The sequence below is a fragment of the Cyprinodon tularosa genome, unplaced genomic scaffold (assembly GCF_016077235.1).
Source record: "Cyprinodon tularosa strain WSP-4 unplaced genomic scaffold, ASM1607723v1 ctg1096, whole genome shotgun sequence".
NCBI lineage: Eukaryota > Metazoa > Chordata > Actinopteri > Cyprinodontiformes > Cyprinodontidae > Cyprinodon > Cyprinodon tularosa.
Genome location: NW_024037889.1, coordinates 97984 through 125616, shown reverse-complemented (window position 1 = coordinate 125616; position 27633 = coordinate 97984). Strand labels below are relative to the sequence as shown.

At 36.1% G+C, this 27633-nt stretch overlaps 1 protein-coding gene and 1 long non-coding RNA gene across 2 annotated transcripts in view; both read right to left on the bottom strand.

Moving 5' to 3' along the window:
• Positions 1 to 27633, bottom strand: part of LOC119789309 (obscurin-like) — a 92796-nt gene that overhangs the window by 28687 nt on the left and 36476 nt on the right. The window contains exons 4-7 of the mRNA XM_038294145.1: positions 25803 to 25966; positions 25288 to 25548; positions 22830 to 23135; positions 20381 to 20653 (exon numbers count right to left, since the gene is read on the bottom strand). Coding sequence (XP_038150073.1) covers positions 20381 to 20653; positions 22830 to 23135; positions 25288 to 25548; positions 25803 to 25966 — 1004 coding nt within the window. The remainder of the gene's footprint in view (positions 1 to 20380; positions 20654 to 22829; positions 23136 to 25287; positions 25549 to 25802; positions 25967 to 27633) is intronic.
• On the bottom strand, positions 16735 to 17155 carry LOC119789317. Its single transcript, XR_005281567.1, has 3 exons — positions 17110 to 17155; positions 16946 to 17002; positions 16735 to 16856 (listed from the first exon to the last, which is right to left on the bottom strand). It is a non-coding gene; the product is annotated as an uncharacterized LOC119789317 (long non-coding RNA).

Below are 27633 nucleotides of genomic sequence, written 5' to 3'. Positions count from 1 at the left end.
CTGCAATTATGTCTTTTCAAATTAATGTATTAAGATTTTTGACCATGCATACTGCTATGGTGCAGATAGGTGTACATAGAGCTTGTTTTTACTGAAATACGTGGTGTAAATTTTCTTACCTACACTTCCTTTAAAGAGTTTCAACTTTATTAAACCGACTTATGCTTCTGATATCTATAAATGCAAACTGATAAAAACTTAATGGAGAAGTCTTGCAGTCATATATGCAGCAAAACATGGTGCTACAAAATATTTTCTCTCAGATGTTGAAGGCAGAATCACACCTCAGTTACCACAGTGACACCATTGTTCAGTGCTACTTCCTATTGGTTTATCAATACAATTCAGAATAAATCCTCTGAGGTTTTTAGCTGTAGGGTTGAAAGGTGTAAAAATAGAACCAGTCTGATAACTATCAGGTAGCCATTATATTGCTGTCATCTTTGACCCTAAGTTCTCTGTAGTCACACATTAATTTTTCTTAGCATTTTTCTCATTGGGAATTATAATAAGGCACGCCATGTGACCTATTACAAAAGGTCAGACTGCACAGTATTGATGATAGTGTAGGACTGTTGGTTAAATGTATATGAGATATATAAAAAAAAATCAACAGCAAAGGTGCATTTAAATGTATAATAACTTCTGAAGCACATAGCTAATCATTTGGGATGGATTTTAAATTCACAATTTAATTATCACAAATACAACTTATCTACCTTCATCAGTTAGGTAAAATGCTAATACCAGGTCTTTGGTATGATTGCAATAAGGTTTATTTTTTGGATCAAAATCTCTTTCAGTAACAGCAGAAAAAGTGAAAGTAACCTTTTGCCACTTTTGAGAGTGGGTCACATCTCTATTAATTGCATGATGTGTAAACAAGCAGCCTGTTGGTAAAACCATGAGTACGTCCTTCTTAAAAATTAATGAGCGTAGAGTCTCTTCCTGCTCACTTTTCAACGAAAACCCCAAGTCTAATCCTTCCAAAACTGATTCCAAAGCTGTGTCAAAAATCGCCATCAGAGCCAGCGGTCCTTCACACTTAACTATGCTGAGAGAGGTCTGCTATAGACGGGCTGCGCTTAGCCCTGGCCGCCGTTAGCTAGGTCTGCTGGTCCTCTCAACGTCAGAAATAGTTTTTTTTACTTACGCTTTAAATCGATAAATGGACCATATAGTGACACTTTAAAGTATAATATTCTCCCCTCAAATGATCTTAAAATGTACTTTTATTGAACAACAGCAACAGAAAAGAGAACTTTTAACTTTCAGTGGAGCGCTCCATTGAAAGCTGCTGCTGCCGCTGTTCAATAGTTCAATAGTTGTTGCCATCTTCCTTGTTGTGCTTTCTACAGCTTTGTGCAGCTTTGTCATCACGCCCTCGAAACCCTGCATTTGTATCCAGAAATTCAAAACACATCTCTGCCTTGTTATTGGCCTGCCAGTTCCAGGGCCTGGGGCATTGATCACAGCTAGACCAAACTCGCAGGCAAAAATGATTTTGGCTGCTGGAAGGTGAGGCTGGTTTACTAGGCTAGTTCTATTGGCTTCATCGGGGCGTGATCTACAGCTCACACTGAAGCGGTTCGCAGCCGAGTGTGAAGTGGTGGATCAGTGCCTCCAAATCCGAGGCAATGGTCTTGCGCCAGAAAAGGGTAGAGTTCCTTTTTCAGATTGGGGGGATGTACTGCCCCTAGTGGAGGGGTTTAAGCAACTTGGGGTCTTGTTCATGTATGAGGGGAAGATGGAAACGGAGATCAATAGGTGGAATGGTGCTGCATCTGCTGTGAAGCATGTGCTGTACCGGTCTGTTGTGGTGAAGAGAGAGCTGAGCCAAAAAGCAAAGCTCTCAGTTTACTGGTCGATCTATGTTCCTACTCACATCTATGGTCATGAGCTTTAGGTCATGACCGAAAGAATGAGATTCCGTATACAAGCAGCCGAAATGAGTTTTCTCCGTAGTGTGTCTGGGCTCTCCCTTAGAGATATGGTTAGGAGCTCAGTCATCCGGGGAGGAGTCAGAGTAGAACAGTTGGTCCTCCACGTCAAGAGAAGCCAGTTGAGGTGGCTCGGGCATCTGGTTAGGATGCCTCCTGGACGTTTCCCTGGTTAGGTGTTCAGTGCACGTCCCAGTGGGGGGGAACTTGGACACGCTGGAGGGACTATGTTTCTCGGCTGGCCTGGGAACACCCTTGGGCTTCGCCCTGAGGAGCTGGCCAGAGTGGCTGTGGAGAGGAACAACTGGGCCTCCCTACTGATGGATGGATGGATGGATGGATGGATGGATGGATGGATGGATGGATGGATGGATGGATGGATGGATGGATGGATGGATGGATGGATGGATGGATGGATGGATGGATGGATGGATGGATAGAAAAATATTCTGTCTACTTGATAAAAAGACTGCCTTTTACCCCCACTCTCGTGGTATTTTAGGCATGCCACATGAAGAAGCTGTGCCTGTAGAGGTCTCAAAAGTATAAATGCTTATTTCTCAAATAGAAGTATCAATCATACTGTTTAAAAACACTTTTACAGACGTTAGACCCCTTCCTGGTCCGGTCATGGTGGGTAGCTGTTGCAGGGCCTGGGTGCTGTCATTTCTGCTCTCCCCAAAGGGGGGGTGGAGGGAGGGGTGTTATCTTACCCTTTCACAAACAATAGTAGATCAAAATAAGTTCATGTAGCTTAAAGAACTTTAGATTAAAATTTGAATTTTAAACTTTGTCACAAATCATTGAATTATTCCATAATTTCAAACTTACCCAGTAAATGTACTTCCTTAGTGTTCGGTACCCTTATCACTTCTGCACATGCAGAAATCCAAACAAACTTCTCCTCAGCAGAGGACTGTGTGTGTCAGTGGGCTGCAGCGCTGTAAACAAGGGGAGACTGCAGCAGAGCCTTCTCTGTTGCTTCCATTTGAGAAAAATGGGCTTTCCATCCAATTTCCAGAACGATGTTTCCAAGGCAAAGCAAAATCAAAGAACCAGAAAGAAGAGTTTCATGAGGTGAAGAAATACCGAACCAGGGGTCCAAGAAGCCGAACCATCAACAAACATCAACAAAGCTGGTTTTCCCCAAATGCTCATCAGACAGTCAGGCTGAGGTGTTCAAACTTCATCCAAAAGTCTAGCAGTCATTTCTGTCCTCTGCTGCTAAGAATTACCTTAATAGATCATTTTCCTTTATAAGGCCATTTTATTCCCATATTTATTTACTTTACTGGTTTAGTCATAATTTAGTATTTAATTAGGATGTTTATTTATTCTGCTTTCAATTATCAACCCAAATTCCACATGGACTGTTCCAGATGGAAAAATAAACAGCATCTATATGGATCCTTATGAGTTTAGCTTTGCCGTTATTCTCTTGTTTTATCTTCTTTCCACCCTTTTCTTCATCAGAACAAATAAAATATGTTCTGTTGAAGAAAAACGACAAAGTTTCAGTCAATTTAACCTCCAGATATATCTGAGCTATGGATTCATTGAGAATTGATCATTTTAAAGTCTCCACCATTCATTTTAATGTAGGAATTAAATCCTGTTATTTATATCCTCTATCATTGTAATCATTATTATTAATGTTATCGTTATTATTATTATTAAATAATGTTATTATCCTCATTATTTCCAATTGAGTCATTTGAACACCGTATAATTATTAACCAATAATTATGTTAAATAAATTTGCATATTTATTCCAGATCAGCTGAAGATAGATTTACTTCTTAAAGAATTGTGAATAATTTAAAAGCAAATTCAATCAGTCTAATTTATCTTTATACAAGCTATTTGTGCTACTGACATATAGATTTATTTACCCTTAAAGTTTAATCTAAATCCTAAAGAATTAAGGTTAACAAATTAAACTTTAGCATTTAGCATTTAAATAACGACACAGGTCCTTGATTATTTGAAGAAATGCCCAATTATTGTTAAACAAGCATAATCTGTTCATTTGATTTAATTTTTCAAATCTGTCTCATTAAACTTTATTTGTTGTGATATTTGAACGTTATGTCAATCCCCTTTAAAGAATGAGCCACAGAAACTAAAAACTGTCCTTATTTTACAGTTTAACCTTAATTATTCCCTCATTTCTATTTTACCAAGACAAAAAATAATAGCTAAACTATCATTTCACAAATGGACAACATACAATATTTAGAGTGGATCCACAGACACTACAGACAACATATAAGACAAACAGATAAGACAAACAAAACACAAACAAATGGCCATAACATAAATGATTAAACGTAATTGTTGCATGCAAACCTTCATGTTTGTCAGGCCCTTTTCTCTCATTGGGGGGGACCCTTAGACCGCCCACCTTTACCGAACCTCCTGTAACTGGGTCAACGGTAAAATTGACTTTTTCAGTCTATTTATACGCAGGTACTTTAACTCTAGTCAATAAACAGCGAACCAGTTACTATTCTGCTGTAAGCCAACCATTTATAACTTTATGTCAGGTGCTATTTCAGTACTAATTCTGAAAGTTAGGATGTTTTTTTTTTGTTTTTATCATCCTTGATTTAAATCCATTAAGCATGTTTTAGGTTTTATTTATTTGAAAACATACTTGTTTTAAATGTGCCAAAAAAAATATTATTAATATTTTACTCTCTCAGGAAAATATGCTACTTTGATTCAAATCTTTCAGGAATTAATTATTTATTTTTGAAAATCTATAATTTTAGTTAATAAACTCATAGCTTTTATGTATTTTAGTTGCATTTTACCAAACTACATCCCATATATTTGGCTAACTGTAAGGTTTATTTATTTTAAACACTTAAGGGATGAAAATTTCTGATTTCATTGTTTAAATGTTTTAAATGATATACATGTGTATTCATATATTTTTGGAGGAAAGGAAAATCAATTTCTCTTAGTTTTTCATTTAGAGAAATCTAATTCAGATTAAACTGACACATAACTTTAGATTTTATCCTATTGGATTATATTATTAATTCTTTTTCCTCTATAAGTTGCTGTTTTGTTTACATTTTCATAAGTCAGAGCAACAATCACCTTTTCTCTGTCCAGAACCTCAGATATTCATGGCACAGGGACAAAGCAACATACCACAAAATCATGAAGAGATGAAGCTAATCTCTCCGAGTGGCTGCTGTGGAAATAGAGAATTTGGTTTGTGACTAAAACCTGTGCGCATTTCACAACTACTGTGTCAGCCCATGTTTGGACCCTTTTCTCTCTCTGGATTTGCCTAAGTTTTTATCTCCAGGTCCGTCCATAACATTATGGAACATGGTGACAGCAGGAAATGAACAAAACGAGACCTGTCCTGTTTTTAAACAACCACAGGCCTGATAATAAACGTTTTGTTTTCCAGTCCTGAAGCCGACATAGGAAAAGACAGTTGCTGCTGAGTTTTTCTTTTTTAAAAGATAATTTTTGGTTTAGATACTTAAGGTTGGTTCTAATTTGATCAGAAATTACACTAAAAGAATCATGGTTCAGTGAAAGCCAACCAGGCCGTTCATTATCACCCTCATTAGACATTTTCCCACCGATTCCTGTCAAGAAAGTCAGTCTGTCAGCAAGCATTTTCTTCATTGCAAGATGCAGAAAGGAATCTAATAAGAGAAAGTTATCAAACTTTTCTTGAATAGTTGGAAGTCTATGGAAATGGAAAATGAAATAAAATAAAAGGAAAGAAAAGAAAAGAAAATATATAATCGATCACTCTACACTTTACTGATTTCTGCCAACAGGCGGTTTCAGTCCTGGAGCTCCACCACCTCAGTCAAAAAGGTCAGCCACTTCTCAAACAAGAAAAAATTATTCAATGATTAAAAAATAATTTAGCACCGGAGAGAAGGAAAGCCTTATGTTGGTGCACCTCCTCCTTGTTTCCCCACAAAAAAAAATTCCCCAGTGTCTCTGTCCTCATGGTTTTTGCACACACACACATTGTGAAGCAGGTTGCAGCTCAGGTGAGCTATTAGGGTCAGGGGTTCAGAGCAGATGAAAATCCTTTTGTGTTGCTTTCCCCAGATTTTAACCCATCATTTCCATCCGGTTGCTGTGTCGGTGTGTGTGCGTTGGGGGGTGGGGGGAGATTGATGCTTGAAGCAGGCTGTCTTTCTCCGGCGGGCTGATAGGAGGGGGGCATCTCCTCCAGGTCTGAATTCTGAGCGGCTCCGTTCAGGGAGTCCATGTTTAAAGGGCAGGGAGTAAAAAAAACAATGATTAGTTTAAGGAAAAGTTTCAATATTTCAAATGAATAATAATTATAAAAAAATAAAAAATAAAGTTGTTCATCTTTACCATATAAAAGAAGAAGCCTTTTCAGGAAAGGAATGTTGTCTCGTCAGTCGCCCCACTTCATCCTTCAGTCACTTAAAGTCATGTTCCCCTCTCGTCACAAACTTTTCTCATCTAATTTTTTTAAATTTGCTTTTTATCATCAACCTTACTTTTCTCTATTTAATTTTGTATTTTCTCTATTTAATTTTAGGTTAATTCCTCCATTTTATTCTATTTAAAATTTTTTCAGGTTTTAAACTTTTAATTTGACCTTATTTTATGCCCTACTTACTTTTTTTTTCTGTAATAATTTAATAGTTTTTTATTTTTAGCTATGAGTTATTAACTTCCTGTAAAAATTGAGAGAGTTTTTTTTTTTTTAAACGCACCATTGAAATTCAAATTCATTATTATAACTTAGTATAGTGTAAGTTTAATATGTAATACAGTGTAAATATGTTTAGTATCAGGTTTAAACACTCTTTTTTGACTTCTTATTTTAACCCATTTGTTTTTGAAGCTGAGAGTTTCTTTGAACTCTCCTTTTAACCATCCATCATTTTAAACAGTTTTTTTTTCTTCTTTTTCCTTTTTCCATTTTTTTTTTCAAAATCTGTAAATTTCTTACCTTACCTTCTTTTTAGCCTCTAACTTCTCATGATATTTGTTTATCTTATCTTTAACATTTTTGTTTATTGCAACATTAAAAGAACCCTATTTTCTTTGCAATTGATCAAAAATTTCTCCTTGGCCAGTTGACAATTCCCTGGAACCTTGCCTTTTGTTCTACTACCATACTGTAGAACTGCAAAACCTTTCCCATTATCTACAGGTAATTTACCGGTTTCCAATATGCACACCATTCCTCTGGTGCCGACCTGGATAACTGGGGGGGATCCCGCTCTAGATTACCGACGTCTCAGTAAAATTAAATGCCTTCTGGTGGCACCTACAGCCTTCCTCTCACCCTTAGAGAGAGCCTCACGTTCCTATGCGAGGTCTTTTGGTTCACAGGTGGAACAAAAACCTGAACTGCCTTTCTGCTCCCCAAAAAGGAAAATTATCTGTTATTTCATATGTATAATCATTAGTATTATACAAATTTTAGTGCATTAAAAAATTTAACCCATTAATCAGTTTCTTGCTAGATTATAATTTTAATGGAGAAGAAGAGGACTTTGTTTGAACAAATTTTCCAGTATTTGATTTCTAATTATCTTTAAATCTGTAAACAACCTGTTGTTTTGGGATTTAGTTTTTGAAATTTAATTTAAACTGTGCCGACAAAAGATCATCTCACCGTCTCAAAAAAATGGTTCGTTTTGATCCTCCTGCTGACCTCGTGGGACCTCGATGTCAGAAGTCCTCACTCCCTTAACCTTCTAACCGGGGTATTGAGGCTGGAAGACTGCTTCCTCAAGGTGGTACCTGACACTTCTGACAAACGCTGTCCACAGAAAAAAAATCAGTCAAAGAGAATCCTGCCTTGACAACGCCAAATTGTCGTGGGAAAAAAGTATTCAACTATTCATCCTAGTTAAATAAACGGAGATCGATGGATTTCACTCAGTCGGCACATTTATTAATCATCTTTGCAAAGAGAGAACAGTCATCATGGCACAGCATTCTGCTCTGTTCTGATCTGGGCAGGGTTCGTCCCCCCCTAGTTACAACAATGGAAAAGCAGTCAGAGTCATAACAAATTACACACACTTTGCTTAACAGTAACATGTTATGAATAAACCTTGAGAAAGAATCTGGATTGTTATGGGAAGAAGCTATGTCTGGTCTACAAACAACATTCTGCAGGGAATGGTGTGGCCTTTAGAGAGAAACAGACTGAGTGAAAACTTTTATAGTGAGTGAATATGAATATTAATATATAGATGAGAGAAAGATTTAAATTTTCCCACAACACAGGACAGGCCGGGCTGTTCTCCACCGGAACACCCTACCTTCTCTAAAAGGTAGTAACCCAGGGAAATCCCACTCTTGGCCAATCTGAGCAAGAAACCCCATTTTTGAATCTGACAATCAAGTAAAATCAAGAACTATCCTGGTCCGAGTTAAAGGCAAATGATGAACATCACTGTCAATGATGAATTTTTCCAGTGTCTCTATCACTCATCAATCTAAATAATCAATCAGAGTCTCGTTTGGCCTCCTCCACAGCCCCTCTGTTCTCCATGCTGTCCGATGGACAGTGTTGTGCCTGAACGCGTTCATTGAACGAAAGTTCATGAACTCGTTCATATTTTGGGCGAACGTGAACTGAACGTACTGCATTATTGCCTGATGAACATTATTGTGAACTCGTTCATTCTGGTGTCTGTGAACGGCACGCTCTCTCAGTTCAGCTCCGTTCAATAGGTTGCCAGATTTCTATAAAGCCCTCCAGGCGAAACCCCGGCTAAATCACACCGTAAACAGGCCTTAATATGTAGCGGGAAAAACACCCAATCTGGCAACACCACCTACCAGCGTCGTAGCCTACAGCCGCGTGCGTCATCAAAACAAAATGCTGCGTGGAAGCCACAGCAGCATGGAGGCTAACGTGGAGGCGACAAAGCAGCAGGATGATCACTTAAAACAGTTTTATGACCAGGTGGTCGGTGAGGATGATGGCAACAAGTTTGCCCGCCGGCTTTCAGTAAAAAAATCCGCACTTCAGTAACCTTAAATTCCTACCTCAGCCTGGTCCCTCAGTTTGTGTTAGTAAAATCTTTTTGAGCGGAGGTCTTCAACAGGGGATCCGCGACCCCTAGGGGGTCTACGGAGGTACTGCATGAGGGTCTGCATGGTTAGTTGATATTTTTATATTCCCCCCCTCCAATTTTTCCCCCCACTAATTGAAATGTCTTTAAATACTCATTAACAAGAAATCAACACACTGTAGTAAACAGATAAATGGAGACAAAAGATGTCTTTCAGTCATCAATGCACACATTCAGCGGCACACAGGAGCTCTTTCAAGCTGGGCACCGTTTCCTTCACAACAACCAGGAATCAGAATCAGAAAAACTTTAATAATCCCAGGGAGAAATTAATTTCTTTACATTACTCCATCTGTAATAGAGTGACTATAGGACACAATCTCATACAATATATATAGTTAGGGGGTCCCCGCTCCATCTCGCCATCAGTTTGGGGGTCCTTGGTCTGGAAAACATAGAAGACCCCTGTTCTTGAGGGTTTTACTATCCATGTAACTTGTTTGTTAAACCTGCCTGGTATAATTTTCCAGGATTTCAGTATTCCTTTTTAGTATGTATTGAAATGGAATTTCAAATGGAAAAAATTATTAAAATAAAACAAAAAACATTTGCACCTTAAAGACTACTTTCCTATTTTTCATTTAATAATTACTCATAAAAAAGACCATTCAAGCAGCACATTTTTCCTGATGTTTTTGAGAATATACTGTAGGGGTGAAAGCTGCAGCTGCTACTAGTGTGAAGTGAACGGACAGCAACAAAGCGTTAAAGCAACAAGGGGGAAATCTGTCCCCTCAATGCTAATGTAAACCCTGGTTGGATAAAGATTCAAAACTGGATATGAAGATGAAATCTGACGCACAGTTTCAGTGTTACAACTGATAAAATAATTGCTGTCTGTGGTTCTACAGTAGGCTATGGTGTAATTGAGCAATATATGAAAAAAAAGAACTATGAACTAGTTCATTTTTTGGTTTTGAATTATGAACTATGAACTGAACTAGTTCATTTTAAAATGTGTGAACTGAACTTTGAACTAGTTCACGTAGAAAGAGAACTTTCCCAACACTGCCGATGGAAGTGTAGATGCTGAATCCATGTGGTGGTTCTCATGGAGTGTTCTCTCAATCCATTCCTCCCGCACAATAGAGTGTAATTAATGTTCTTATCAGACTAAGCAGTGTCTTTAATGAGTAATTCGTTATTAACTCAAAACCTAAGTGCAGTCACAACCACATATTGTTATCCACACTTACTTTCACTTTATCACTAAAGTCATCATTAAATTTATTACATTTAAATGATCTGTAGAGCGAATGTTTAGTCAGCAGATTGTTTTAGTCTCTTCAAAAAACATTAAACATATCTTATCTTTCAATGCCTGGCAGTGTAAGGCTTTCTACTGTATAACAGAATGTATTGTGCCTGAACATCCTATGGATGTTTCAGCTAATTATTTTGTTCATATAAACTCAAATTACTGCAACTAATGTAATCTCATTCAGGGAACCTGTAGATATTTAGAAAGCATTTAACCCTTTTTAACACATTGTAACATTTAATTCATGGACAACCTAAAGAAAAATTTTAACACTATTTTTACATCCCAGCATATTGAGTTTTAGCTTCATCTAAACTTATAATTGCACTTTCAGTTTACTCTTATCCTCTCCCCATTGTAAATGATTAAAGTTCTTTAATCTCTAAGAATAAGCAGCTCTGCACTGATATTCCCTCTTCAGACTTAATAGCATTGAATGTTAGTGTATGAGAGAACATCATTCTGTCAGGGCTACAGTCTGTGTTTTTTTTTTGTTTTTTTTGTATTTGTCTCCCTTCCTCCAACAGGAGGCACCTGGTTCTGGTCCGCCTCCTCACACACCTGCTGATAGTTACCTTGATAACGGAGTGCTCTTAAGCTGCTGATTGTCACTACCTCGACGCCAGAGTGTTTGCCAGTTTTGGGTACTCTAGCCAAGCTGTGTTTTTGCTGAGTAAACCTGAGTTCTTGTCAACCTGAGTTTAAACTTTGTTTTTTGTCTTTGTCTTTGCAGGAAGTCATCCAGCAAACTGGATCTTTCTCACCTTCACTCCCTGGAGGGTTCAACTGAGCCTCAAACTGAGCTGGGGATTCAAACTGGAGGTTTCGACCCAGTTTCCCAGAGAGGACGTTGAGTTTACACACTGAGCAAGGGAATCATCTCGACTACGACCCGTTCAAGTACCGCAGGAAATCTGAATGGCAGTCAGTTTCTCCGTTCACCAACAACTGACCATGTTCTGGGTAAACCCTGTTCCGCCCTCCATCGAATCAGACTAACACTGGAATACAGCATACAGATTGGAGTCAAAGATTTTACAACTTCTCTGGAAACGTTAGTCTTCAACCAGATCCTCTTCTCCAAATCCACGAATGAAATTTCCCACTGAGCCAGAACTAATCGCTGTGTCTTCCCCTCACCTTCCAGTTCCACCTGAGCAGAGTTCAGAGCAACACTGCACCAGGCTTTATCTCTTCAATAAAACCTGTTAAACCTTTTCCCCTGGTCTCTCTGAATTGGTTTCTCTGCATGTGGGTCCGAGCTTTAGATAAAACCAAGAAAGAAAAACTCTGGCCAAGCTGCTGACCGCGCAGAAGCCATTCAGAGAGCCATTTACCAGCAGCAAACCGCCTTGTCTAGACATGATAACACCCTGGTTGAGGTGGTAAACCAAAAGACCGAATTAAACCGCCGAGTTACAGAGCAGAGCTCAGAGCAACACTGCACCGTGCTTTATCTCTTTAATAAAACTTGTTAAACCTTTTCCCCTGGTCTCTCTGAATTGTTTTTTCTGCATGTGGGTCCGAGCTTTAGATAAAACCATGACACATTGCCATGTAGACATTTGTGCGTCCTAGTGTTAGTAAGTAAATGTATGTGAGTGTTTGTGTGTGGGAGAGGGGTTATATATACAGTGAGGGAAAAAAGTATTTGAACACCCCTCAGGTTCTCCCACTTAGAAATGATGTAGGGTTCTGAAATGGTCATCGTAGAGGATTTTTGCAAATTGGTGAAAAGACCTGCCCTCTCTCCCCTTTACAAAAAAAATGCACATGCACAACCCTGTACCCACTCCCTAGAGGGAACGCCTACTGGACGAGTGCGAAAGCATGCACAAGCCCATTTCTCCTCTAGTATGCCCTGTTTAAAAGTTACTTTTTGCGTTCCTCATGCAAGCTTACTTTCCAAAAGATTTGTATTTTTTCCATATGTCAGACTCACCACTGGTAAATGAAAATTGGGACTACATTACGTAAGCATAATCACCAGAATGACTGACAAGTAGGAGGACCACTTATTTAGATGATCTACCCGGTAAAATAACATTCTCCACTATACCACTATAGAGTCCTACACTGGACAGAGCAAGGATCTTGAGGAAATGAGACGCTACACCTTTCAGACATAAGTTTTTGTGCACCTTAAAAGATTCACATTTTGGACATGTGTGCTGAGGCTTCCGATACAGTATAAATTCATTTAACTCTTTAACTACGCTGTTTTTTACTGTGCTATAATAGTATAATCCTTTTATGATTAATATCTTTAAATAAAAAATCTTATGAAATGTCACTAGAATATTTTTTTTTATAAATTTTTGCTCTTTTTCACGTCTTTCCTACTCACTTCTGCAATGGTGGTCCATTTATGCCACTTTCTGGATTCTGTTTTAATATGCTTCATTAAACTAAATCCACAGGTTGACTCCTGATTATGTTTTTGCTTCATCCAACATATTCTATCATGTAATTGAATTTATCAAAACAAAACAAAAAGGTCCTATGCAAGAACACTCTGCATAAACAGGTGCATCTTAAGGTGTTTGTTGGAGAATAGGGCTGTTACAAACCAGTGAGTTTCAATGTTCTGGAAGCCTAGACTGCTAAATAATTTGACTCGCCACTAGTCGGCACACTTATTCATATCTTTGCAAAGAGAGAACAGTTCATCATACAGCCCTTAAAGCACAGCATTCTGCCCTGTTCTGCTAGAGATACGTTCTTTCCCCCTTGCTTACAACAATGGAAAAGTAGTCAGAGTCAAAACAAATTACAGACACTTTAGTTGAACAGTAACATGTTATGAATAAACCTTGAGAAAGAATCTGGTTTGTTATGGAAAGAAGCAATGTCTGGTCTACAAACACCATCCTGCAGATAATTGTCTGGCCTTGAAAGTGAAACAGACTGAGTGAACACTTTTATAATGAGTAAATAGGATAAATTAATATATAATAGAAATTCCAATTCCTTTATCCACTGTTTCTTCTCTATCTTGATAGAAAGAAATACTGTTACTAAAATGTAACATGTTAATAAAAAGTTAGTAATGCTGTTTTTATTAATCTAAGCAACAACACTATCTATGTTTTCATCTACATCCAGTAACACATTAGTCCTGGCTTTGATGTTTGTTTGCAAGGCAAGGCAACTTTATTTGTATACAGTAGAATAATTCAGTGCAAAAACAATTATTTATAAGAATTAAACAATAAAATAGAAGAAAAATAAAAGCATGATACATAGAAAAGCTGGACCACAAACGTAAGCTAATGAAACTCCAGTTAACAGTTAATTTTAACAGCAGTCACATACATTTATAAACAAATGTTTTTTTGTGTTTGTTATTTGTTTTTTTTTAACTTAAATTAACACAGACCTTCAGCTCATTTATAGTCTACTAGAAGTTTATTCTACTGTAGAGAAGTGGAGCATAGGAACTAAATGCTGCTTCTTCTGACAGAATATTTTCAATTTAATTTATCTGCTGCCTGTACATGAAAAACCCTAACATCTACTTCCAGCCACCGCAAAGAGTGAAGAGGCGACTGGGCCAGAGGCTGCTGATGAATGGGATTCCTAGTGACAGCCCACCATCGATTTACCAGGGACTGAGCGGATCCGACAGAGAAATAATATTTGAAGTCAGGATTGTAATCTTGAGGAACTGACTGCACAGATTCACAACAAACACAAGTTTTCAGGTGGGCTTTCTCCCTTATCACTTATACATATTAAAACTACCTGTTAACCACTGATCATGCAAATATAGCTGCCATTGTTACAGGCAAAGATAGGATAGGGTAACTTTCTAAGCAAAGAAGTTTGCAAAGTCATTCATTGGCACAGAGATAAGAGGGTTTGTTAACCTTTCAGCTGTGCCTGTGGCTAAAAAGGCACGAGCATTGATAATGTGTTGTTGATAATCTCAGAGAAGAAAGATTATTTTGCTTGTTTTAGTTGTAAATTATATTATATCTTTGAAGTCTCTTTTTATAGATTAAATAGTGAACCTGCATTTAAGAAGTGTGGAACAACAAAAACATTACTTTAAAGAAGAATAGTAAAAATATTAATAAAGTCCACCGTACAAAACAATACTAGCATGTGTACATATTTCATATCTAAAAGATGCTTGTTCTAATAATGTTGTCTATGAAGCATTATTTTTATTTAAAACAGGAAAGACAGGCTGTAAATGTATAATATCAAGTATGAAAATTCACCAATGTTTAACTTTTCGTTTTGCAGTTTCTTTTGGATCATGTGCGTGCAGTTACCAATCATAAGCATCAAAAGCAAGAAGCTTGAGCTTAAAAACAATGTAGATCCCTAGTTTGTCTCCTGATGTTGTAACTAAAGCCCAACAATGCAGACAAATCTAGCAGAGCAAGCAGCCTATAGGGCAGATTCATTATCCAGAGCTGTTCATGATTGTATCTCAGAATAAACAGTTTCTTCTGTTGCTGCAGGGCTCTTCTTGTCTGTGAAAGGAGAAAATTTGTGTGAAACAATGTATGTAAATTATATAGATATATAAATTATATGAATGATAAATCAACAAGCAGGACTCTGATCTCTAATGTCATACTTACTAGAACACGCCCATATACACAACTTGTACCATATAATGATCACATAAATAGAAAACCCATTTGTAATATAAATAAATTAAGCTAAATGGAGAACTAGAAAAGGTAGTTCTGGTAACAATACTGTATTCAATAAATTCCATGCCTACAGTTATTTCAATAAATACTAGTGTTACACCGATAGCAGTATCGGGCGGGGCCCCGATACTGCATCAATTTTAAACAGATGGTATTGGTATGGTATCGGTATTGGCCGATACTACACAGCCAGGTATCGGGCATCGGTATCAGGGCCAAAAAAAGGCATCGGTGCAACACTAATAAATACACTGGACATTGGAAAAAAAGGTGAATGCATACTCTACCTTTCTTTTTCTTTTTCTTAGGTTTATTCTTGTGGTTGATTTCAGCATACAATTGAGTGGGTTCTGAAACAGAAAATGGATTTAATCACACCTGATGTGGGATTTAAAGAGTAACTAAACCACAAATTGACCCATTTAAATTTTATAAATTTGACCCAAAGGATGCAATCTTTATGTAACAGTGCATTTTGACATTTTTATTTTTATTTTGTAGCATTCAGCTGCCCTCTGTTGGTTGTACGGTAAATAGAAAATCCAGATTTGTGCGGAACAGTCCCGTATTTATCCCTTCTCTCCGACTATCCGACAAAAGAAAGCAATGTCAAGCATTTGACCAGGTCAAATAATAATAATGACAGGAGTTTTCTTAGATGCCAAGAAATCCGGGCTGCTTCAATTCCCTATGTCATAAATAACCTGCAGAAAATTCTCTTAAAACAAGGTAAAGGCTTTTAATACAAAAAGTAAACACAGTAACAACAAATACTGTGGCACACTTCATAACTGGGTGAGGCAGTGAAAGGGGATTTTCAGAGAGATTTTTGGTGAAGTTATCCAATAGCTATAGATAATTTTGATATGTGGGGAGCACAATGTAAAGCAACACTAAAAAAGTGAGTCACAAAGAAATGCACAGCTGAAAAAGCCCCATCTGTCCACCATTGTCCCTCAAAAGCATCCTACACTGTAACGCCTAACATTCAGTGTACTAAAAAAAATAAAGTGAACTGATCAGTTGTTTATGCTAATTTCAAATAAGTATTGTGAACTGCCAGAAAAAATATCTTTGATAATTTAAGGTATTGAAGTTGAATCCATGAAAAGAAAGTTAAGTATATGAAGGTGATGGGACCTTGCTCAGATCAACATCAGTTTGAGACGTGCAGTAATACGCAGACTATTTAGACATAGGTGTGGCCAAAACACAGTAGGTTGCAGTTACAATCAATGGCATCTGTTCAATGTTGGATAATAATATTGTCATGTCTGAAGCTCACATGGTGCATTATAGATCATATTAACACTTAAATGAAAAACATTGTTGTCCATGAGTTTTGATAGGTAGCGTAAGGTAAGACAGATTTTATAAGTCATTTAGGAAATAAATAGAGATTTTAAGTAATTCGTAATTCATAGTTTTAACCACCTTAAAAAAAAAAGAAAAAACGTAGTCAACCTGAAGTAAACTAACTCTACAGCAGGAAACAAAGCAGAGTGATGTTATATAATGTAGAATACTACAAGTACAAATCATAACTTCTTTACACCCCTTCAAGGTCATTGTTGTCTTTGCCAGGAGAAATTTAACCAAAATTATTTGCAAGGATCATTTTGTGCAACCTCTAGTTGCTCCATTTATATTTTTTAGCTATAGTAAAATAGTAAAATATGTTAAAGTAAAAGTAAATAGATAAAATTATTTTATATTGTTGTTCTCCCGTATTTCAAAAACCTCATTTTATAGGTAGTATAATGTATAGAACCTATATATATGGATATGTAAAGACTGACTGTACCTGCAGCTCCTGGTTTCACTTCAGAGTAAATAACACTATCCTCTGGTTCACAATGTCTGTCTGTTGAGAATCAGATCATAAACAACACAAAATCATAAAGTCTGGAATCACTGGATTATTTTCTTGTAGGAGGTTTGTTTAGAACTTACTCTTTTTTCTGAGTTTTTTTAATGGAATAATGGAATATGTGATTTCTGTGGGTTCCTCTGCAGCAGAAATGGTTTTAGAGCAATTAGATAAGTTTTTTTATTTCTTTGTTTTGTTTTATAACCAGTTATTGAGACTGTTACTGATTTAAATAGATATACTTTACCAGATCCAGTGGCTCCTGGGTTGACTGATGAATAGAGGACATCATCTATAGTAAAAAGGAAAACTTTACAGGGTTAATCATTTTTGTCAATGGACAATAAAACACTATATATATATATATATATATATATATATATATATATATATATATATATATATATATATATATATATATATATATATATATATATATATATATATATAGCATTAAAGATAATAAAGTTAACATTTGTTGTACTTTTCAGTATTTTGCCATACATTTATGAAGCGAAATCACTCAAAAGCAAAAATATAACAAGTAGAACATTTTTTGTATTTAAATTGGATTCCATATTTATTTCACTACAATATATTGTTTTTCACTGTAGCTTTTTTGGTTGTTTTTCTTGATATTCACATGTTAACTAAGTTAGTTTATTCAAAAAAGAGATAAAGATATGTTTATATCTTTATGCATATTGAAAATACTTATTTAGCTTCCTACCCTTCGTAGCAGAGCTATGGTCATTAGTCTCTGCTCCGCGATTTGTGGAGGACTTCTGATTGGTTCTATATGATCTGAAACACAAGATACAAATACAATTTATAACAACCAATTCCAGGGATTATATACAGTATACTTTATTAATGCTATTTATATTAATATAGACAAAAACCAGAGTGGGGTACATACCTGGAAGAATTTGAATCTGTGAAAAAGACATCTGTTATTAATTTCTATCTTTAATAGTTCAAATCAAACTTAAGTTACAACAACTGCATTTATTTAAAGAATATTAAATGTACAATCTGACAGAATGTGATCTGACCTTTGGAACGTCTGCAGTGCCACAACATGAGTGGGAGAATAAGGAGAATGATTCCAAAAACTGGTCCAACAATCAGCAGCACAGTAAATGAAGAGCTGACAGGACTGGATGAAGTTACTGGAAATAAGGAAAATGGAAATGGAATGGGTTTTATTTATCTGCAGATTGTGAGACATGTTCACATAAACATGCTCTGTTTTCACTAACACCATAAAATCCATGAAATGTTTTCATTCTCTCACCTCTAACAGCCATCCAGCTCTGTGGTGACTCCTTTCCTGAATGTTCACACTTGTAGAAACCTTCATCTGACTTTGACACTGCAGAGATGTTCAGCTCCCCTCTGCTGCCATTATGGATCAGTTTGTTATTGTGATAGAAAAACACATTGGAGAGAAGTTTTTGTTCTTTATCTCTGCAGGTCAGAGTAACAGGATCTCCCTCAGTCACAGGATGGACGGGGCTCACCAGGATGATACCATAATAATATTTATCTGTAAAACAGTCAGAATATCAGGCTTTGGTCAGCAATCAGCTGTGGTTGATCTTTAGATTTAGGGAGATATATTTAGAATATGCTGACCTGGAAGGAAAGGAACTATAATTGTTTTGATGTACAGAATTGGAACAAAGACTTTTTGGAATTGGTTGCTATGGAACAGGCTGCCATAATCCTAGATAATCAAACAGATTCCAGATTGTCTGGACCTTCGCCCACACTGAAAATATATTTACAAAAACGTACACAATAACCAGCTGTTAATGTCTTGATAAGTGACCTATCTACCTTGTATATTATGGCAAACTCTCTATGTCTATATATGTGTGAACAAGTATATATTTATAATTAAAAAAAAGAAATTAGCTTTTTATCTCTGGAAATTTAAACCAAGTTAATTTTTACCAACAATGCAAGAATCTCTTTTTCCTCAGATATTTTTTATCGTTCTTAATTTATGTTAATTACAAAAATGGACCCTATAAAAAAGCATTGCTTTTAATCATTTATAATTTAATTTACATTTATTTTGTTCACTCGATGTTTTCAGTGATAATGAAGATAATGAAGTTAAAATGTGGGCGTTATATTTTTCATGTTTAGGAGATTAAAGAAGAGGGACTGATATAATAAAATTTTGTTTGCTTTTATTAATTTCTCCCAGAAACTAAAAATATTTTCTGCTCTATCTCAGTTCCTACTCTTAATTATTATTATATATTATATATTTTTTTCTAATTTGAGTTTACGTTGAACTTTCTGAGAAAAATAAAATGCATTAGGTATAAGTTAAATTAGATAATGTATTTGCCTCATTTGTCATTTCTCTATAATATTTAATAGATTTTCTGTTCACTATGTGTGTCTCTTGGTGTATGTCAGGGTTTTCAAAAACAAAAATATCACTCTGGTGATGCAGAGGTCTAAAAAACTCATGTGTCAGATATAGCTTTGGTTTTAAAGGGTTAAGTTCCGACAAAATTTAATTTAAACATCACTACTAATCCTTGTCGTTTAACTTTAGTGTTGAAGTCAGAGATCTTAGTGTAAATTTTCCTCTCATTTATTTAATATTGAGAACAGATAAAAACATGAATCATTCCCCTTTAGATTTACTGAAATATATGTTTCTATTTTGCATTTGTATTCTCAAACATTTATCAAAAAATAAGATACTTTTAATGCTAAAAAGTTTTATTGCCTTTAATTGTAATTGATTGATAATTGAATTAATCATCAGCTAATTAAGTAATTAATTAATAATTAACTGGATTAAGACTCTAAAACATCTCAACTGCTGAAAGAACAACTCTTTAGGGCCAGCAATGAGAGCCTAATGAACATAAAACAAAATATTTTGCATGTCATTTTTCTTTGTCCCTATATATTCTCTTTGAAGAACTCCTCAGGTCACATTTTTAGCCTCACCTGAATTTTCGCAATAATTAGTTTCTTGCATTATATTTTCTAATAAACAACAAAGGAAACACAAAGACAAACTAAGGTTTAAATGAAACTTCTTTCTAGAAAGAGCAGGATGGTAAAAGATGATGTTTTCATTTTCTGTGAATTGTTGTCTTGCTCTGATGAAGCTCCAACACTACATTTTTTTTTTTTTACGCTCCTCTATTGATATATTTTAAAATATATTTCAGGTTCTCTGTTCCACAGGGAGAAAATGTATCTGTTATTTTGGCTAAAAACTCCTTTGGAGCAAATATGTAACACTTAATCACACGAAGCCACATGTTGAAAAAACAGAAAAGTGAAAGAAGGAAGCTCAGCTGAAGCATTTTAAAGGAATATTTCACCTCCTTTTTATTAACTTCTAAGTTTTCTTGGAGAGTAAATACAACATATCAGTCTCTGGATATTAATGTTATGTTCACAGTAACTGCAGCTTTTACAGTATGTGGAAACACAGGAAAAGGTTAAAGGAAATATAATCATCAATCATAACCTACCCTGTACAGTGATGTTGACTGAGTTGCTAAAATCTCCTGATCCAGACTCACACCAGTACACTCCACTGTGAGACCAGTCTGTGTTTATAGAACATAAGGATCCAGTCATTGTCCACCAGTTGGAGCAGTGAATGTCTGATAGTCCACCTGTTTCTGTAAACCTCCTCAGTCTCCACTCAGTGTTGTTCCCACTACAGCTCAGAGTGACAGACTGATAGATAAAATGTTGAACTCTGTCTGGAGTCACTGAGAGAGAAGCAGCTGGATGAGAGTCTGGAAATAAATAAAATAATGGTAAAATAATCGCATTGCCTCTTTTTAACAGTCATGTTGAAGAATGTGCTCTAATTTAAATGGATTGTAAAAAGATATCGATTTACAGAAAGATAAACATCATAAGGGACCTAATCACCTTCTATAGCAAAGACCCTAAACCTCAGATATTCGTGTTAAAACAAAGCAATAGATGCCAAGCATTCATCCTGATAGTGTTTACTTTGTTCTTTTTGAGCATGAAGAGATTTTCTTACTAATTGCGATCAATAGACATAAACTCTGCTGTGCAGCCTCACCATCATCTAACAAACTCTGGCAGCTTCAGCTCCTGCCTCAGTGAAAACCAAAGTTCATATTTATTCTAAGCGCTACTCAGCTGTTTCCCTCTTGGCATCAAACATTTTGTTCTGCTTTTCACACTTGATCTGGACTTTCTCTCTTTCTTTTCACATCTCTGGTTGCTTTGCTCCATTACTCTCTGGTTTACTCATTGCACACATTCACACATGTACGTCTGATAATATGATCTTGTTATAGTAAATATTGAGAAGACTTAAGTTTATAACAAATAGTGATAAATACAAAAAGAAAAAGCAGAAATAAAATACAATAAGCCAACAAGGCACCGTAATGTATTCCAAAAGTCTTTGCAAACAATGAAAGATACTGGTGTAGACATTTGTAGAGCCATAGTATGTGACAGCCTCCCTTCAAGCAGAGGGGTTAAAAGCTAAGGAATGAAAAATAATAACTAACTACAGTGAATTACAATCTAATTGCATTTTTTGATATTCTCCTTATTTAAAGTGACAAAAGTCCCACAGTCTCAAAGTTCCAGAGCTCTAATATAATAATAGGTAAATGCAGCCTCTACCCTTTAGTATCAGCAGTAGATTACCACTGGATGACCTTAATGATCTAGGTGGGACCAACCAGGTAGTCACTAAGGTATGGGGACCAAGGCAATGCAGACCTAATAACCACTAAAATCTTCAGATAATTGTAGAGAATGCCATTGGATTGATTTGAGAACCAGAGTAACATGGCCGCCTTTCTGTGTGTTAAAATGAAGCTTAAAGTAATCAGAACTGGTTCAGAAGTATGAAACTAAAGCATTGACAGCTAACATTGACTCTAAAAAGAGATTTGGCATTATAAAATTTAACATCTTAAAATAAAACAATGTCTTTGAAATACCCAGCATATAAACTACAAAAAAAGAAAAAATTAATAGGATCTTTTAAATTTGAATTTTAGAGTGGCTGCAGATTTCTAAGGCCCTTCATAACTTTCAGTTACCATGGCAATGCAGGTTGGCACTGTTTTGGCATCAGGGGTGGAGTTAAACTGAAGGCTCCTTCAGGGCCTACAGGTTTTATAGGTTTCCTCTCAATCTACCTGCAGCAAATATTTAGGCTTCAAACTCGATGGGGAGCACAACCGTGGAGCCACCATGGTCTTTAAGTTGTATGTAATTATATATTTAACTAAAAAGGAAATAATAATTTCCTAAATTATAGAAGTCTTCAGAAACTGCTTTAGGACGAGCCGACAGAATTGACAAAGATTCCTAAATGTTCAAACGTTTTAATAAAAACTGAGCAGAAGTCCAGTTGCCTTTGATTTAAGCTGGTGTTGTGTTTTTTGTGGTTGTCATGACCCAGATGACTGAGAATTTGCACTTCTTAGATAAGATTTCAGTTTGCTGCACTCACAGCTAGTTTGACTAGGCTACAATAATAAAATGGAAGATATATGAAGTTTACAAAGCTACATTCCCACCTAGGAAAATCTGAAAAGTTTATCTTGGTAAACAGAAAGCATTTTTTTAAAGTTTAATTCACAATTGTGTTGTTCTGTTTGTTCTGTTGTTCACCTTGGCTGTCTGCTATTGTTGCCCCCTTATTTTTAAGGAATCTTGGTGAAAAAATGACAGAATCAGCCTAGAATGGCAATGCAGCCCCTGAATATAGACATACACTCAGACTTAACCTGATGGACTGCAGGTAGATGAGAGGAAGCCAATAAAACCTGAAGGAGACTTCAGATAAACTCTGACAAACCTGAGCTGTTTGTAAATAGAATGGACAGCATTATAGGTGAAATGCAAATTGTTGAAAAATAATAAAAATTTAAAACACAAGGATCCTTGAAGGAACAGAGATATACTGACCTGCAGACCAGACAAACTTTGCTTCACTGTATTTAGTGTAAAACACTGGTTCTCCTCTTCCTGCTCTGCACACATATCCTGCTGTGTGATTCTGTCCATTAATGAGGTAGGAGTTCTGTTCAGTCCAGTTGGTTCTGCCAGTCAGCAGCTCTAAGCTGTAGGAGCTGCTGGATTTTGCTGGAACCACTTTATACCAGAAGAACCTCCATCCTGCAGATAGATGCTCCAACCCCCCACAGCTCAGAGTCACTGAGGCTCCAGGACTCAGCCATGATGGAGACACAGAGAGGACAGGCTGAGGTTTATCTGATGGAGACACAGAGAGGACAGGCTGAGGTTTATCTGATGGAGACACAGAGAGGACAGGCTGAGGTTCATCTGATGGAGACACAGATGGTGAAAAATAATGTTAAATCCTGCCTATAAACTAACAAATCATTTTATTTTCTCAGAAATCTTAAATATTTCTTAAAGTTTTCCACAGATTATTCCTGAATAAACAGAATTGCATTTTCTATCACAGTATTTGAAAGTATATAATATATTCTAACAGAATATTTACACTCATGTGTGACGTTTTCTCATTCTGAAAAAATATGGAAAAATCCTGAACTGATTTTTTTATAGATTAGAACAATATAAATGAAATAGTTAATTTTAGGCCTTTATAGAAGACAGTCTGACTCACCTCTAACTGTCAGTCTGAAGTAATCACTCCAGGCTGTTATCTGGTAGCCTCCTCTAGCCCTACACCAGTATGTACCACCAGACTCAGTAGCTGTGTTGATCTTGTATTCACTGGATGTTGGAGAGTTTCTGCTGGTTGTTCTCCATTCATACGTCCACTGAGCTCCTCCACCTCCATGGATCTCACATCTCAGAGTGACTTTCTCTCCTCTGAATATCTGGGACCAGTTGGATTGAAGGATCACAGTAGGCTTAGACACTGAAACTAATAATATAGAATTAGAAATCAGATAGAAATGTATATAAATAAAAAATACAGTAAACGTGATTGATATGGATTAAAAATAATACTCCCTCATTAAGGAGTGATAGAAATAAAAAATCTTATCTATTTCATTTTTCTTTCTAATAACACTACAACATTTATCCAAATCCCAGAAGCCAACAGATGTTTCATAGCTAAACAACATTAGGAATTAGAGAGACAGATATAAAGCAGCAAGAAATCACATTGAATACAGAGATAACCATTTCTACCAGCCTGTCAACATATAAACTTAAATCACTTTAATATGTGACCCCATAAATTGTAGGAAGTTTTCTAGCATCATGAGTCACAGATTACTTGGACCAGTTATTATGTCTTAGGTTAGAACTTTTCTCTACCTTCAGACCTGGACATATCTGTTTTTACTAAAGCTGTCTGAATTTGGTTTGAATTTGTTTGAGTGTAAACAACGTTTTTTTAAAGTTTTGCTGGAAATCTTTACAAAAAGACTAGTTGAGAGAGACTTCAAAAGAGGGCAGACTACAATAAACATTTAACAAAAAAATAATATTCTCATCAAACAGACAAACTGTATCTGAAATGCTTCTAGTTGTCAGAAAAAAATCTATTCCACTGTGATAAAGATTCAAAGAGGCATTTACTTTTTGTTTTTAAAATTATTCAGCTCTTCCCCGAGAATTCTGTAATTCTCGGTTGTTTATTTCAAAATATGATAATAAATAATAATAAATAAATAAAAAAACTCTTCATGCACCAAATATCAACAGATGGAGAACAGAAATACAGTTTCCTGGTTAAACAGTTTCAAGATGTATAAAGGCAACAAACTCACCAGTTTTGCTAATAGAGAATTCATTGCTTGTTTCTGTTGTAAAAACTGGATCTCCTCTTCCTCCTCTGCAGCTGTATAGACCTCCCTCTGAGATACTGATGACTCCGTATGGCTCAATGTTTCCTCTGGTCTGGACTACAGAATATTGTTGCCCATTTCTGAACCAGTCAAACTTCCAGCCAGTAGAGCTGGACACATAGCAGGTCAGTGTTATACTGCCCCCTAGTGGTATTATTCTCTGATCCGCTATCAATGAGGCTGTGGGTTTATCTGCTGGTGGAAACAAACAGAAAACAGACCATCATTAGAATATGTTTTGTTTTAGGAAAATCTTCACTAAAATAAATCATTCCTTAACCTCTGAATGAGTCATTTATCTTCTGTTACAAAGCTTAGAAACATTGTTAAATCATGGAGATACAGGAAATATAGATTTTATCTGCTTTAAGCTTTATAAACGGGACCAGCGTAGATTGAGGAAAAAACGATTCCTTTATTTTATGTCTTTTAGCCTCTAACTGCATATTTACACGACTGTTTGGTATTTTCACATTTGGGCTCATTCATTCATCAAACAAATTTCCCTACTATTTTATTTAGGTTAATGTGTATGAAAACAAGACAAACTAAACATTTTCAGTCTGACTCACCTCTAACTGTCAGTCTGAAGGAATCACTCCATTCTGTTATCAGATGATCTCCTTTAGCCCTACAGCTGTATTTTCCACTGTCAGACGTAGAGACTCTGTTGATCCTGTATTCACTGGATGTTGGAGAGTTTCTGCTGGTTGGTCTCCATTCATACGTCCACTTAGCTCCTCCGCCTCCATAGATCTCACATCTCAGAGTGACTTTCTCTCCTCTGAATACATCAGACCCACTGGGTTGCTGGATCACTGTTGGCTTAGAGACTGTTCACAATAGTTATTTGTTTGTTAAAATATTACATAAAAATTTCTTTCCTGCATTATCTTTATTGCTACCATTGAAATGAAAATAAAAAACTTGAAATTCAAGCAATCAGCTAAAGGAGCTACATCATATAATTATTGCTTTCATTTTATTTAAAGCTCTCATTAATATCAAACAATGGATACTTAAACATCCCTGATAAATGGATGAGAGCTAAAGAAAGCATTTTTCTAAACTGTAGAGCTAAACTCACCAGTTTTCCTAATAGAGAATTCATTGCTTGTTTCTGTTGTAAAAACTGGATCTCCTCTTCCTCCTCTGCAGCTGTATAGACCTCCCTCTGAGATGCTGATGTCTCCGTATGGCTCAATGTTTCCTCTGGTCTGGACTACAGAATATTGTTGCCCATTTCTGAACCAGTCAAACTTCCAGCCATTAGAGCTGGACACATAGCAGGTCAGTGTTACACTGCCCCCTAGTGGTATTATTCTCTGATCTGCTGTCAGTGAGGCTGTGGGTTTATCTGCTGGTGGAAACAAACAGAAAACAGACCATCATTAGAATATGTTTTGTTTTAAGAAAGTCTTCAATGAAATAAATCAGTCCTTAACCTCTGAATGAGTCATTTATCTTCTGTTACAAAGCTTAGAAATATTGCTAAAGCATGGAGATACAGGAAATATAGATTCTACCTTCTTTAAGATTTAAAAACATGACAAGCGTACGGAGGAAAAAACTTCCTTTATTTTATGTCTTTTAGACCCTAACTGCATATTTATACTACTGTTTGGTATTTCCACATTTGGGCTCATTCACTCATCAACAGAGATGGGAAGTAACAAAGTACAAATACTTCGTTACTGTACTCAAGTAGATTTTTCTGATATTTTTACTTTACTACTTATTTACTTTTTACTTCTACTCCTTACATTTTTACACAAATATCTGTACTTTCTACTCCTTACATTTTTAAAAATTGGCTCGTTACTTTAGTTTTGTATATTTTAATGGAGTTACTGTTATAATTTTTCACGTCATCAATACCAAATTATATCTAATTGGATGGGAATCTACGTTGCATTTGAAGCACCACTACAAGATGAATCGACAGATTCGGCGGTATTCATTCGTGGCAAATCATTGCAGCTTGGTGGCGGTGGCGTTAGCATAGTAGTATGGACGACGAGATGATTGAAAATGAACACAACGGAGATCTAGTCCTATTGGCAGACATCCATTTAAAATGTAGGCAACGGCATGAAAAAAGTGGTTTCTACTTTTACTTTTATACTTTAAGTAAATTTACAAGCCTGTACTTTGTTACTTTTACTTGAGTAAAGAAGTTTAATCAGTACTTCCACTTTTACCAGAGTATTTTTTAACACAAGTATCTGTACTTTTACTCAAGTACGGAAAGTGAGTACTTTTGCCATCTCTGCTCATCAAACAAAGTTGCCTAATATTTTATTTAGGTTGATGTGTATGAAAACAAGACAAACTAAACATGTTCAGTCTGACTCACCTCTCACTGTCAGTCTGAAGGCATCACTCCAGTCTGTTATCTGATAGTCTCCTCTAGCCCTGCATCTATATTCTCCACTGTAGGATTCAGTAGCTGCAGTGATCCTGTATTCACTGGATGTTTCAGAGTTTCTGTTGGTTGGTCTCCATTCATACGTCCACTGAGCTCCTCCACCTCCATGGATCTCACATCTCAGAGTGACTTTCTCTCCTCTGAATATCTGAGGCCATTTGGGTAGAAGGGTCACAGTGGGCTTAGACACTGGAATAAATGATATTCAGTCAGAATACTGATATAGATGTATATTAAACAGAAACTACAATAAAATTAATTGCTATGGATAACAATTTAATCTCAACCATGAAAATATTATATAAAAATAATGAAAATGTTATTTGATTTGTTTCTTTCTAATAATACAATATTAAATATCTAAATCCCAAAAGCAAGAAGATGTTTTGTAGCTAATATATAAAAATAAGCAATTAGAAAGAAAGATATAAAGCAGTAAGCTGTCACATCTAGCACTGAGATAAACATTTCTACCAACCTCTCAACATAT